Here is a 14,409-nt window from a genome sequence, read left to right as displayed (position 1 = left end):
TTTTAAAACAGAACAACAATGCAACAGTAAAGCTAACAAAAAATTTAAAATCAATAATACAAAATCCAGCATAGTAAAATACAATACAGCTCAAAGAGCTAACATCCAACCAATGACCACATGAACCAAAACTAATGTCATATGGATTTTAAAAAGTCTGGGGGAACAGAAAAATCTTGACATGGTGGAAAAATGAAGGCAATGTTGATGTCAAGCAAACCTTGTCTGAGAGAGAATTCCCCATCTGGGGCCCACTACTATTAAGTTCTCTCTAGTAGCCAGCTTTTGAACGTCAGAATGAGGGATGCTTGGAAGGGCTGCTAGTCCTCCCATAGGCACATTAAAGTACAAATGGGCACAAGAAAAGAAAAATTCTGTTTCTCAAATTTCCAAGTCTTATAAGGCATTATTGGTGTTTAGGGGCAGCATCTAGTGTTCAAGGGCAGACTGTCGCTTTACTGAAATAATCCACATAGTTGTCATGGCTAGACACCATTGACAAATCTACCAGATCTGATTTAATTCTTTTTTTAAAAACCATATCATCTATATCAGAGCATCAGAGACATATATAGCAAGAAGTTAATTCTTAGTTAAATTTTGGTCAATAGGGCATGTTATAGAAATTGTTTGCTTGGAATGAGTATCATTAAACTCAATGGAGATGCTTAATGTGGTCGACTACCCTGGCTGAAACTTAGTTATATGTAGAAGATGCCTTATTTCCTTTAGGCTGCAAACCTTTACTGCGTTAACTGGACATAAAATTAATTAAAATTAATTAATTAAAATCAATCCGCCCTGCACACTTAGGTTATCTGGAAAAAATTTACTGCAGCCAACAAAGACTAGGTTGGCTGCAGTTACCCAGAGGGCTTTTTAATTTGCTGCTCCCAAATTATGGAATGGCCTGTCAGAAGAGATCCGACACATCAACAATCTTGACAGCTTTAAAAAGGCTGTCAAGACGGATCTCTTCCAACAGGCCTTTCCTGAGTAATTGACATATTTGCTCCCTATGATATGATGTGATATGACATGGTCTACTTTAGCGACTCTCCTAAGATGTGCTGCCCCCTATCTTTGATTGTTTTAATTGATTTTAATGTATTTTTTATTATTGTTATACAGTATTGGAATTATTGTACTGACTTGTTTTAATGAGGGGGGGGGATGGGATTTTTATTGTATTGTATGCTTTTATTGCTGTAATGCCGCCTCGATCTTTTAGAAGAGGTGGGATAAAAATAATTTATTATTATTATTATTATTATTATTATTTATTGAACCTACTAAACTAGTCACCCGATTAAAAAAAAGACATAAGATTAGTTTAATGGGATTATTGTGACAAACCCATGCTAATTCCTACTAATCGTTGTATTGCCATCAAGATACTTGCAGATGGACTCCTGTATATTCTGTTTTAATATTTCTCCTAGCACTGATGTCAGGCTAACTGACCTGTAGTCCCTGCAACTTCTTTTTTTGTCTTTTTTGAAGAGAGGGACAATGTTTGCTCATCTCTAGTCTTCTGGCACCTCATTTGTTCTCCAGGCCTTCTAAAACATGTTGGCAAGTGGTTCTACTAGGATGCCAGGAGACATACTGGGACTTAGTCCTTGAGTAGACGTGTATATAATTGTGTTCTTGTTCATTTTCCTCATTTTAATCTTATTACCAGGCTGGGCCTGGTGGTGACAGCAGAACATTGCACATAAGAATATAACTAGGAAATTGCAAAAAGCTATGTCTGCATCACCATTAAAACCAAATACATCAAAATGCAAGATGTGAAACTGTTCCATTAGCATAACTAACAGCCCAAATGTTACATTACAAATCAACACATGTGCAGCAACATTTGGTATCATTCTTGAATTTGCTTTTTATGGCTGCCTGTTTTTTCATTGGTGGTTGTTGTTTTTTTTAAATTTTCATTGGAATAGATGAAACTCAAGCTGCATCCAATCAAGAAAAGAGGCTGCTTATGGTCACTGTGCTTTTCCAAACTCTGCCTTCACCACTGGAACAAAATTCATGTAATGTTTATTCTGATCATACCCATGACCAGATGAGGAGAATTGAATAACATATTGCTGTCACTTCATTACTATTTTTAACCATTTATTACCAGGCTGCTGTGAGTGTTTTGTAGTTTTCTTAGCACATGACAAGTAGCATTGCAAAGAGAGTTCAGCAGTCTGAAAGTCCCTAGTTTCACATTTTTGTTCAAGCAATTTTCTATTATTTATTTAAGAAAACTTTATGCCATTTTTCATTTAAAAAATTCTCCAAACAGACTACAATAAAAATATACACGATAAACCAAATAGTTTAAAATAATAAAAGGAAAATTAAACAATAAAATAACCCATTAAAAACAATTTAGATATTGGGGCAACTGATTACACACAAAAGGCAGGAAAATGATAATGGAAAAGCCTGAGCAAACAAGCATGCTTTTATTTTCTTGATTGTGTTTGTTAGGATTATGGTTTAATGTATAGATTTGTAATTTGACTTATTCTTAGGCATCTTGAAAGTTTTTAATGAAAGTTTGTCGTTGTTTTTGTGTGCCCTATGGTAAACCTGTCACAGGGTTTTGGGGGGGCTGAGAGTGTGTGACTCGCTGAACGTCACCCATTGAGTTTCTATGGCTGAGCAGGGAATCGAACCCTGATTTTCAGAGTTGTAGTCTAATGTTCAAACCACTACATCATGCTGGCTGTGTTTAATGAAAGCTAGGGTATAGGCATTTTAATAAATGAATTTATTGCTGTAATTGAAAAGAGTGCATTAGAATACCAAACCAAACTACCAATCTCAAGTTTCCATAGGATGATGCCATGATATCTAAAGGGGCATCAAACTGCTGTAGCTGTGGAATGGCAATTTACTCCTATTGAAGTGTTGTTGATAGCCAGTAACAATCTAGTGATATGTTTCAATGGGAGCTAGGATGGCCTAGTAGGGCATCTTTCTTCTTCCCATTATACAAAAGGTGAAGATGAATGGATTGTGGGTGCATGTCAGGAACTCATTTTATCTAGGAACTGGTTCTGACTAGGATGACCTGCAACACTATAAATCTGATAGGGAACAAGAATCATTCTGAGTATTAATGCTGTGACCCATCTTATTATGCTCAACTTATCTATGTGTGTGTATATATTTGCATGGGCAACAGGCAGACTGTGGCTACATATGGACCATAAAGGTTGTTTCTGTGGCCCTTGACACCTCCAGAATCCCCAAACTGTCTTTATTCTGACCACAAAAGCATTACAGTCAAATTTTAACTTTCACAGATTTAATTTTCACAAATTTCATTATTTCCAAATTTGCCATCAATAATGAAATGGGAATTTTGGAAGAGTTTAGCTGCCTATTATGGAAACGACACACAGAGACTAGAAAATGTGAAATCTAAAAAAAAAAAAAAAAAAAGGCCAGTAACTCATAAATGCATAAAATAACACCTAGTATCCCTGTTTTCAGGTAACAGCATTTGGTACAGTCATGGTAGCCACATGACCACCAGAGTAGTCCTCGGACAGTGCTGGCTCTTTGGCTTAGTAACGGGGATGAATATCACCCCTTACAGTCTGTTATGACTAGACATTCATGTCAAGGGACTACCTTTTCCTTTTATACATCTTTCTTCACTGTCCAGCTTTCACAACCACACACAGAAGGCAGAAATAAGATTTTTTATTTGTTACTGGAGTACTGAAAATATGCGCTAAATGTTCTTGTTTATTAGCATTTTTCATTTCTTCAATGCATTTCTATATATGCTTTATGATATACCAAAGATATGGTAATGCATTCCAGGGAGAGTTTCATTCTGTGTGTGTGTGTGTGTGTGTTGCAAAAGGAATGTGTGCGGTTACATGTAGTAAAATGCAAAATGTATTGGAAAAGGAAAACGACAAACACATGTGGAAATAAGCTCTGAAAAAATATGCTGTTCAGAGGTAGAAAAATGTAAGGCAGTTATGGGAAATATATTGTTCTTATATCAGAGATAATTTAAACAAAAACAATGATCATGATTCTGTGTGAGGGGATTAAATCGATTGAGAATAACACTGACAACCTGCACTTTCTCTGCATGCACAAATATAGATCCCAACTTTCTGACATTGGCTAATTTTCTGTCATTAGATGATATAACATGGCATCACTTTCCCATATAATTCAAGCAGATGTACTTCTTAATTCTGGTCAAACTGTGATTCTTTGGATTTCAGAAATACGTACCTGAGGATAAATCTTTAACTAAGCCAAATGCCTATTTGATTTTCTGGATTCATGACATTTATATCTGAATGCAGATCTGATCTGAGGGTATGAGAACTGTGGTTTCTGTTTTTTGCCTTTGTAAATTATATAAAGATGCAAACCATAAGCAGAGTTCACATCTGGAATTTGCTTTAGGCCCATCTCTAACTTCAGTACATTTTATATTATAGGGAAATATATAGAGACAATATAGGAAAATGCATTCTTCTTTTACTGAAGTAAAAAAGAAATCACTGGATAAATGAAGTCTGATATGCTATTATAAGCGTGGTGACTTTTGTCTGAACTTTTCAGGCATTTACAGACACCCAGTTAAAACATACTTTTTCATGTAATGGACAACATCATACTCTAATTGTTTGGAGTCCTATCCAAAGGGCACTGGAAAGCTTTGTTGCTCTAGCAAGATTCTGGAAAGTACACATTGAGTGGAAAATGAAATGACCCTTAGTAGAGAGACTGCTGTTGAGAAAAAGAAAAATAAAAGTCTAAATTAGAAATTGTTGCCATCATATGTTCAAACTAGATGGTAAGACATTTAAGCTGGAGGCAGCCAAAATTATCAAGGAGGAAAGGTGACCATGATTTAGGATTTTCAGCCTTGAAAAAGGCAGGGAAGGGCAGAAATATTAAGAGATATGTAAAAATTATGCATGATGTAGAGCAGGGGCAAGTAATTAAATGGGGGCCAGGGACTAGTTTCCCTTTCTCCAGACCCTCTTCATGGACTCCATCTTCTCACAGCAATTCCCAAGATTTCTCACTATTGTCTGTGCTGGCTAGGACTCATGGCAGTTACAGTCTAATACCATCTGGAGGGCCACACTTTTCCATTCTTGCCTTAAAATCTCTTACCTGTTAGAATCATAAAATCATAGAGTTGGAAGAGACCGCAAGGGTCATCCAGTCCAACCTCCTGCCATGCAGGAAATCCAAATCAAAGCATCCCCGACAGATGACCATCTAGCCTCCGTTTGAAGACCTCCAAGGAGGGAGACTCCACTAAACTCCTAGGAAGTGTGTTCCACTGTCAAACAGCCCTTACTGTCAGGAAATTCCTCCTAATGTTGAGGTGGAATCTCTTTTCCTGCAGCTTACATCCATTGCTCCGGGTCCTAGTCTCTGGAGCAGCAGAAAACAAGCTTGCTCCCTCCTCAATATGACATCCCTTCAAGTATTTAAACAGGGCTATCATATCACCTCTTAACCTTCTCTTCTCCAGGCTAAACATCCCCAGCTCCCTGAGTCATTCCTCATAGGGCAAGGTTTCCAGACCTTTCACCATTTTAGTCGCCCTCCTTTGGACACGCTCCAGTTTCTCAATGTCCTTTTTGAATTGTGGTGCCCAGAACTGGACACAATATTCCAGGTGGGGCCTGACCAGAGCAGAATATAGTGGCACTATTACTTCCCTTGATCTAGACACTATACTTCTATTGATGCAGCCTAAAATCACATTGGCCTTGTTAGCTGCCGCATCGCACTGTTGACTCATGTTCAACTTGTGGTCTACTTGGACTCCTAGATCCCTTTCACATGTTGTCTCCTTAAGCCAGGTGTCCCCCATCCTATATCTGTGCATTTCATTTTTTTGCCCTAAGTGCAGTACCTTACATTTCTCCCTGTTGAAGTTCATTCTGTTTCTTGTCTTTCTTTGAATAACACACACAGTAACTGAAATTCTTAAGAATTCTGCCAGTTTGAGATTAGTGTGTACCCTCAGTGCATCAGAAATGCTAGGCCAACCTTTATGGTCAGCTTCATAGGTTCTTCCCTGACTAACTTCAGGGCCAGATGAGTGGTAACTGAAGAGAGGATCTCTTCATTGGTGGCCCCCATCTTTATAATTCTTTTTCCAAAGAGATTTATGCAGTACTTAAATTGTTGTTATTTAGGCATAGGAAGCTACTGAATCAGGTTTCTCATTCATCTAAATTAGTATTGTCCATACTTGAGTCTCACAAGGACTCCATGTAGGAATCTTTCCTGGCCCAGCTTGGAGACATTGAGGATTGAACCAAGGGCTTTAAGTAGGTAAAAATTGTCCTTTGACCCCCTTATGGAACAGCAGAAATGAAACACTTCTCCCTGCCCACACACCCAGCCCACATACCAAATATTATCTAATGCCATGATTCCAGTCTAGTCCATCTGCTACATGTGTTGTTGGTTTTTATTTTTAAAAGAGCACCTGTGCAAAGCTAACCATTGGAATAAGCTGATGTCATATACTTTGACATTTCACCAATGAAAACTGGGGCACATGTATCCAAGCAACATTACAATTACATTACTATGATGAAGATGGCAAAAGTTATTAATAAGGAATGAAACACAATCTAGCAGAGGCTGCATCAGTTTACTCTTGCCTGAGCCCACTGAGAAGGCTGAATACCCCATCCTTTCCTACTCCCTCCAATCATGTGCTTTCGTCTCCCTCACTGTATCGATGGAGTGCAAACTATAGTTGCATTTTGAACTCAGTTTGCACTAAATGACATTAACTGAAGAATAAATGGCAAAGTGGGAGGAGAGGATAGAAACTGAAACATTATAAAAACAGTTGGGAATATGGGATGGCAGGAGATTAATTGGGACTATTCCTGCCAAATCAGGACAGTTTGAGGGTATGTTATGTCACGTTTGGCCTCAAAGGCCCTGGGGAGTCATTACTGGTCAGTGTACATAGCAAATATGGAGCTAGGTGGACCAATAATCTGTCTCAGTGTTATGCCCCTTCTGCATTTGTGTCACTCAGACATATGTCACTCTAGTTAAGATACTTGTAGAAGGAACTAAACCTACTGCTTTAAACAGCCTCATGTATGAAAGAAAACATAATGGTTTCAGCATAACAAATGTAGGAGACACTGTTCTGTTCAACACATATTAAGGCTTATAGAATTGTTCTGTAGTTAAGGGGCATGCGAGAAGACAGTAATATGAAAAACATGATATTTGAGCCTCTAAAATAACACACTGGTGAGAAAACATTTCCAGCAAGGAAAACGTTTTTCTTTCTTTCATCCTTTCCTTTTCTCAGCTCTTATGTGTTGGTTTATGAGTCATAGGAGAGTAATCAATTTGGCCTTGAAGTTCCCCAGCTCAGTCTGAATAAAATGGCATATAAATGGCTTTATACATGTTGTACTGTTTAATGTTTGTTCTGTTCTTTGCTAACGTAGCCTTTTACATGTGAAACATTAAAATGTGATGCAACTGTAATCTTACTTTTCTATACAGCTTCCAAGATTTGGTACCATTTGGTCTACTTAGAGCTGCTGCATCTGAAAATATCAATTTATTTTGCACTCAGGCAATTTGAAATATTTTGCCTAATAGCAAGTGCATTTCTATAGCACTTACTGATGTACTAAGCAGTTTACAAAGTATAAGCTAATTGCCCCTAACAAATTGAATGTGTTGTCTTTGAGGACTGCATCAATAAAAGTATAGTGTCTAGATCAAGGGAAGTAATAGTGCCACTCTATTCTGCCTTGGTCAGACCCCACCTGGAATATTGTGTCCAGTTCTGGGCACCACAATTCAAAAAGGACATTGAGAAACTAGAGCGTGTCCAAAGGAGGGCGACTAAAATGGTGAAGTGTCTGGAAACCATGTCCTATGAAGAATGACTTAGGGAGCTGGGGATGTTTAGCCTGGAGAAAAGAAGGTTAAGAGGTGATATGATAGCCCTGTTTAAATATTTGAAGAAATGTCATATTGAGGAGGGAGCCAGCATGTTTTCTGCTGCTCCAGAGAACAGGACACAGAGCAATGGATGCAAGCTCCAGGAAAAGAGGTTCCACCTCAACATTAGGAGGAACTTCCTGACAGTAAGGGCTGTTCAATTGTGTAACAGAGGCTGGATGGCCATCTGTTGGGCATGCTTTGATTATGATTTCCTGCATGGCAGCGGGTTGGACTGGATGGCCCTTGCGGTCTCTTCCAACTCTATGATTCTGTGATTGCATAGGATAAATTTACTGCCATTTTTCATGCAAAGTGAATTTGCATTACCTTAGTTGAAATAAGTATTCCCCTTTAAAGAAGCTTTCCCAACTGGGTTCCCTCTCGATGTTTCAGTCAACAACTCAGAGATTCAACCCTTAGTCTTGCCAAAATTGCCAGATATCCTCTTTGTTGGGGAATTTGTTGGGGAATTACTTTCTATTAATAGATATCCTTCTTAATGCCTAGAAGATTCCTCTAAAGCAGTGGTTCCCAAACTTTTGTTCACCATATGATGCGGAATTCCTGACAGTTGGCTAGGAATTGAAGTTAAAAACATCTGGAGGACCAAAGTTTGCGAGCCACTGTCGTAAAAGAAATACCCCAGTTAAGCCTAAGGACAATATGATTCAGGAGAATGTTGAGTGGATAGGTTACAGTTTACAGAAGTGGTCAAAGATGCAAAGATCTGCATTTTGGATATTGCAAGACAAGGATGGGCAATTACCCACAAATTGGGGTTACATTGCCTCCTACTGCAACTACTATGAGGGCATCTCCCACTGACAATGACAGACTTCCCAACTCTTTCTGCTATCAGCAGAAAGCTAGTAACTCTGTTGGGACACATGGTATGTGGCACAAAAGCTGAGACAGTACTCTAAAAAAGTAACTCTTCTAAGACCTTACACGGGGAGTGCATGGCTTTTCCAGAAGAACTGCACACTCAGTAGTCCATCTGAGTGCATGTCTCTGTTGACAAGACAGAGCACATGCCATGTTTCCTGGGAATATTGCTGAGATACCAGCAGTGGTGGAATCTGTGATAGGAAGTTGTAAAATTGTGGGGGCAGATACTGTATTTTGGAATCACTTACAATAGCAAATGTAGAGCCTGGTATTGAATGAAACAAGATGTTGTGAGTATGTCTTCAATAAATCTCCCCCCCCCCACCTTTTAGGGGGAAAAAAGAGCCAGTGTGGCATATTATTATTATTATTATTATTATTATTTATTATTATTATTATTATTATTATTATTATTATTATTATCCTTTATTTATAAAGTGCTGTAAATTTACACAGCGCTGTACATACAATCTTTTAATTAGGTGGTTCCCTGCCCTCAGGCTTACAATCTAAAAAGACACGACACAAAAGGAGAAGGGAGTGGTGGTGGGGAAGGGGATGAGGGCCAGCAGTTCTTCTCTACCTCTGACGCCTGGATCAGGGGAGATGGACTGGAGGGAGGGCTTGGCTTCTTAATGGATGGGTAAACTTCTTCCAGGGAGGCCTGTTGGCATAGTGGTTTGAGCATTGAACTATGACTCTGGAGACCAGGTTTCAAATCCCTGCTTTGCCACAGGGCAAGTCACACTCTCTCAGATTCAATGGGTGGCAATGGCAAACCTCCTCTGAAGAAACTTCCTAAGAATACCCTGTGATAGAGTTGCATTGGGGTCTCCATAAGTTGGAAATAACTTGAAAGCACACAACACATACATTTAGAAAAAATATATTTACAGTGTCTATTAGGACAGAGGCATGCTAAGCAACTGCTGGCTTCTTTCCCCATTTACAACAGTTCCTTTATGCTAATTACATCGCTCCTTCTGCCAATATGGATATTGGGCTACAACAGGCTACTAAAAATGAGATATATTCAAAAATTGAGCCACCATTTGAAGATCTTTTTGACTCAGCAGAAGAATACATCCTTACTCTTCTCTTGGTTCCATGGAGGAAGATGGTGGAACAAGATAAAGAATCTTATAGGAAGGTAACTTAAGAACAATAGAAAAGCCATTGATAGTTTTATCTTCCATGAATTTGTCTAATCCCCTTTTAAAGCCATCCAGGTTGGTGGCCTTCCAGGGACGTAGCTAGGATTTTAGGAAGGGGGGCCGTCCAGACTAAGTGCCACCATTATAATGGGGCTTGGATGCGGCGGCACAGCAGCACACACCATTCATTTTTCTAATGGAAGGGGGGGTCCGGACTCCAAGAACCACCCCTTGGCTATGTCCCTGGGCCTTCCCTATATTCTGTGGATGTGAATCGCATAGCTTAACTCTGTTCTGTATGAAGGAGTACCCCTAAGTGAGAAGCATGTCCTGCTCTAAGAAGAAATGTTTACTTTAGCTGTCTCAGCAAATCTCTTTTAATCATTTGCTCCAGAGGAAGCAACATTCATTGATATGCCTTCTAAACATCTGCCTTGTTATTGGCAAACCTTGCTTTTTTCTACCCACTGTCTCTGGCAGCCTGCCTCTCCTACCTCTTCATCTTTCTTCTCTATAATGTGCACTGTGTGGATGACATAAGATATTATTTTTATTAGGTGGAGCTGGTGGAAGAAACTCGACAGCTGGAGTCAGTGTACTTTAGAAAGCTGCAGGCTTTGCATGAAAAGAGTATTTCCAAGAAGAGTGAGGTAAGACAAGCACCTATTAGCAAAAATAAACTCTTTATTTTTCCCTACCATCAGGAGGTTAACACTTTAGATTTCTTGACTGGAACAAAACTTTTATGAAACAGTAGTATTTTACATACCATGTCTCAGCCTTGCTGGCTTTCACAAGATGCTCTTCATGTGATTGCCCAGATTGTACAAACAAACTGCACAGCCTGAGGGGCGTTGCATGCATTTCATGAGAAGTGACTTGCTGAAACAATCAACAATATTAATTAGCTAGCTCTCAGTTTTTCATCAGTGATGATGCTTACCATTTTTTTGAACATTACTTCTTTGGATGGTAGCTTTCACAAGCTCCCAGGTAGATTCTGGTACTTTAAAGTAAGTAATTTTTCCAAGCTCTGGCTGTTAAGTAAGCTACAGTATATGGCAATGATAGGAGGCTTTATCCTTGTAACTCCTACTCACAAATCATGATACATATAGCTTGGATTCACCCCTTTTCACTTGTTGCCCCTCACTCCTGGAACCTTCTTCCCCCGCGAGCAAGAGCCATCACTTCTTTAACCAGCTTCAAAACAGAGCTGAAGACCATCCTGTTCAGAGAAGCGTTCCCAGGCATTGCATAATTGTCACTTGCTATTTGATGTTCTTTTGTTGTCTGTTTTATTGAATCATTTCCTGTATTGATATGTATTTTATATGTATTATCTTACTAGACAGGCCCCTTCCCCACCACCACTCCCTTATCCTTTTGTGTCGTGTCTTTCTAGATTGTAAGCCTGAGGGCAGGGAACTGTCCAATTAAAAAGATTGTATGTACAGCGCTGTGTAAATTTACAGCGCTTTATTATTATTAATAATAATAATAATAATAATAATACCCCTTAAATCATTGGTCTTGAAATCTATTTCTGTGGAAAAGTCGAAAGTGATAGCTATCTGTACAAAGAAGGAAGATAGAAAAATCTACAGGGATTTTAAAAAGCTGGGTTAAGAGGTTATCTGGACTGCATTATACAATTCTTTCATTAGATTTTGGCAGTGGAAGAAGACAAGGTCCCAGAGCGCTCTGATTCCACTACAGTTGCAGAACGCCCAGCTCAAATCCTCCCTGAAGCAGATAAGCCATACAGCATTGCAGAATTGTTGCAGAAACGGCTGGATTTGGAACAGTTCAGAATCTTTCTTGAACAGCAATCTGCCAGGTATTTCTGCTATGCCAGAGTGTGACCTTGTCATTAAAACCTATCTATGTGGGTGGTGTCTATGATACCAGTATCTAAACTCATTATGCAGATAATATTTCAGAGACTAGATGTATGCCTTTCCCTCCCAACCAGGCATGTATACATTCATTGCCAGTGTTGGCTGGGGATGACTACAGTTGTAATCTAACAATGTGGCAGTCACAAACATGAGGAAACTATTATAGCTAAAACAAAAGAAAAATTATTTCACCAGGAAGAATTGGATTTTTAGGCTCTGTGTGGCTAGCTGGTAGCACCCAGCAGTAGTTGTGTGTCTAGGTGCATACAAAACATGGATGTATGTGCTTCATTTCTGAACCTCATTTCTACTCCAGGGAACATATGATAGAACCCTCCCCTTCATCCTGTCTTAAGAGAAGAAGCAATTGTTTCCTATCTACAGATATACATTATCCACAGAAAAGAAATATAAGAGGTGTGTGCAGAGTTGACTCAAAACTGACTGGCAGACCAACAACACTCAGTCCAACATCTCTTCCTCAACCCATCTCATTAGATGGCTTGTCATAAGAGATTCCGGGATGCACCTCTCAGTTTGTGCATGGCTAATACCAAGGCACTATGGCATACCACCTTGTATGGTACTGCAAGAGAGCACTTCTTGCATCATGTGTTGTGCCTGTTTTCCTTGACCCCTCTGCACTGAAAGGTGATTATCCATCAGTCTTCCACTTGGTGCTTATGCAATGGGGTTGGCCTAGCTGAAGTTGTTCATGTAGTGCAATCATTTATTTAGTGATTATAAAGTGCACATGATGTTTCACAGACTAGCATAAACTAAAGCCAGACATATGCTTACAGTCTAAATTTAGATAGGATGGTGGAGGTGGTAGTAGTTGCTGGAGGACTGGCCAAATACAGTGGCAGGTGGTGATTTCCAGCTTCTTCATCAGACAAAGATGTTAAAAAATCATACAGGAGAAAAAAGGGTAATGATGTTACAAGCCTACATTATTTCTCAGATGTTACTCTGTTGTGAGTAAATATGGTATTGAGGGATTTCAATGCAGACAGAGGCCACTCCCTTTCTTGGCCAATTGAGGACTAGTTTCATACAGGAGAGGGACAGCTGGATCTCAAGGAAAGTTATTTTTCTGTTACTCATGGATTTGAAATATTATTACCTGTCTTTTATTGCCCTTTGTCCCTAATTCTTTGTCTGATGAAGAAACCAGTGAAGCTTAGAAAGCTTGCATAATGTATTTTATACTTTGGAGTTGGCCCAATAAAGTTATCTCTGTTTGTGGATTTTGAATTTGGTTGTAGTCAATGTGCATAAGATTATAGTTCCTATGTGATAAAAGCTGTATGCTTTGGCTAAAGCCATGAATAAGTTGTTAGTGAAAACAGGTAACACAGAAATACTCTTTGCCTTACTTGTAGTGTAGACCTCATGTGCTGGATAGACATTGAGCAGTTCAGGAGGATGCTCCACAAAAACAAAGCACAGAGAGAAGAAAAATCTAAGGAGATTAAAAATAAATATCTAAATAAGAAATACTTCTTTGGACCTGATAGCCCAGCTACAAAAGAGGAACAAGAGCAGGTAACTGTTTGCTTTTAAAATCTTAATAAATGCTACTGCTATGGATGCATATATTGTTATATATGGATGCATATATGTTACCACCATTCGCTCTGAGATAGTCCCTCCTGATTCCTCTTCCGCTCATAATCTTCTTTCGCCCTCCCCTAACAAATTTTCTGTGTTTCCTCCTGCCTCTTTGGATGAACTCTCTACACTTCTGAACTCTTCCAAACCTGCTACCTGTCCTCTTGATCCAATACCTACTTGTCTTCTAATTTCTGTAGCTCCCTCTTTTCTGCCCTCGCTTCTCCCTATCTTCAATCTCTCTCTCTCTACAGGCTCCTTCCTGTCGGACTTCAAACATGCTCTCATTTCCCCAATTCTGAAAAAACCTTCTCTTGACCCCTCCTCTTTGTCTAGCTATCATCCGATTTCTCTTCTCCCCTTTCTTTCAAAGGTTTTGGAACGGGTTGTTTATTCACGCTGTCTTGAGTTTCTTGAAGCCAACTCCATCCTCGATCCCTTCCAGTCTGGTTTCCGCCCAAGGCATTCCACAGAGACAGCTCTCACTAAGATCTTGAATGACCTTTTACAGGCCAAGGCTAATGGCCTTTACTCTGTTCTCATCCTTCTCGATTTGTCTGCAGCCTTTGACACCGTTGATCACTGTCTCCTAGTTGACATACTCTCTGACCTTGGGTTCTCAGACTCTGTTCTCGACTGGTTTAGATCTTACTTGTCTGGCAGATCTTTTGCGCTAGTTGCAGGTGGTCAGACTTCTTCACCTGTTCCCTTATCTGTTGGAGTTCCCCAGGGCTCTGTTCTGGGTCCCCTTCTGTTTTCTCTCTACACACTGTCCTTAGGTAAACTCATTAGCTCTTTTGGTTTTTCCTACCATCTGTATGCCGATGACACCCAGCTGTATCTTTCCGCCC

At 39.4% G+C, this 14,409-nt stretch overlaps 1 protein-coding gene across 1 annotated transcript in view; it reads left to right on the top strand.

Moving 5' to 3' along the window:
- RGS22 (regulator of G protein signaling 22) overlaps window positions 1-14,409 on the top strand; it is a 78,007-nt gene that overhangs the window by 33,669 nt on the left and 29,929 nt on the right. Inside the window, exons 15-18 of the mRNA XM_089518383.1 lie at window positions 9,845-10,039; window positions 10,601-10,693; window positions 11,711-11,883; window positions 13,330-13,492. Of these exons, the coding sequence (XP_089374509.1) occupies window positions 9,845-10,039; window positions 10,601-10,693; window positions 11,711-11,883; window positions 13,330-13,492 (624 nt within the window). The remainder of the gene's footprint in view (window positions 1-9,844; window positions 10,040-10,600; window positions 10,694-11,710; window positions 11,884-13,329; window positions 13,493-14,409) is intronic.

The sequence above is a fragment of the Sceloporus occidentalis genome, unplaced genomic scaffold (genome assembly GCF_023333645.1).
Source record: "Sceloporus occidentalis isolate IW3139 unplaced genomic scaffold, rSceOcc1.0.p SCAF_3, whole genome shotgun sequence".
Classification (NCBI taxonomy): domain Eukaryota; kingdom Metazoa; phylum Chordata; class Lepidosauria; order Squamata; family Phrynosomatidae; genus Sceloporus; species Sceloporus occidentalis.
The sequence above is the reverse complement of the archived record's forward strand: the minus strand, read 5'-3'. Positions and strand labels throughout refer to the sequence as shown.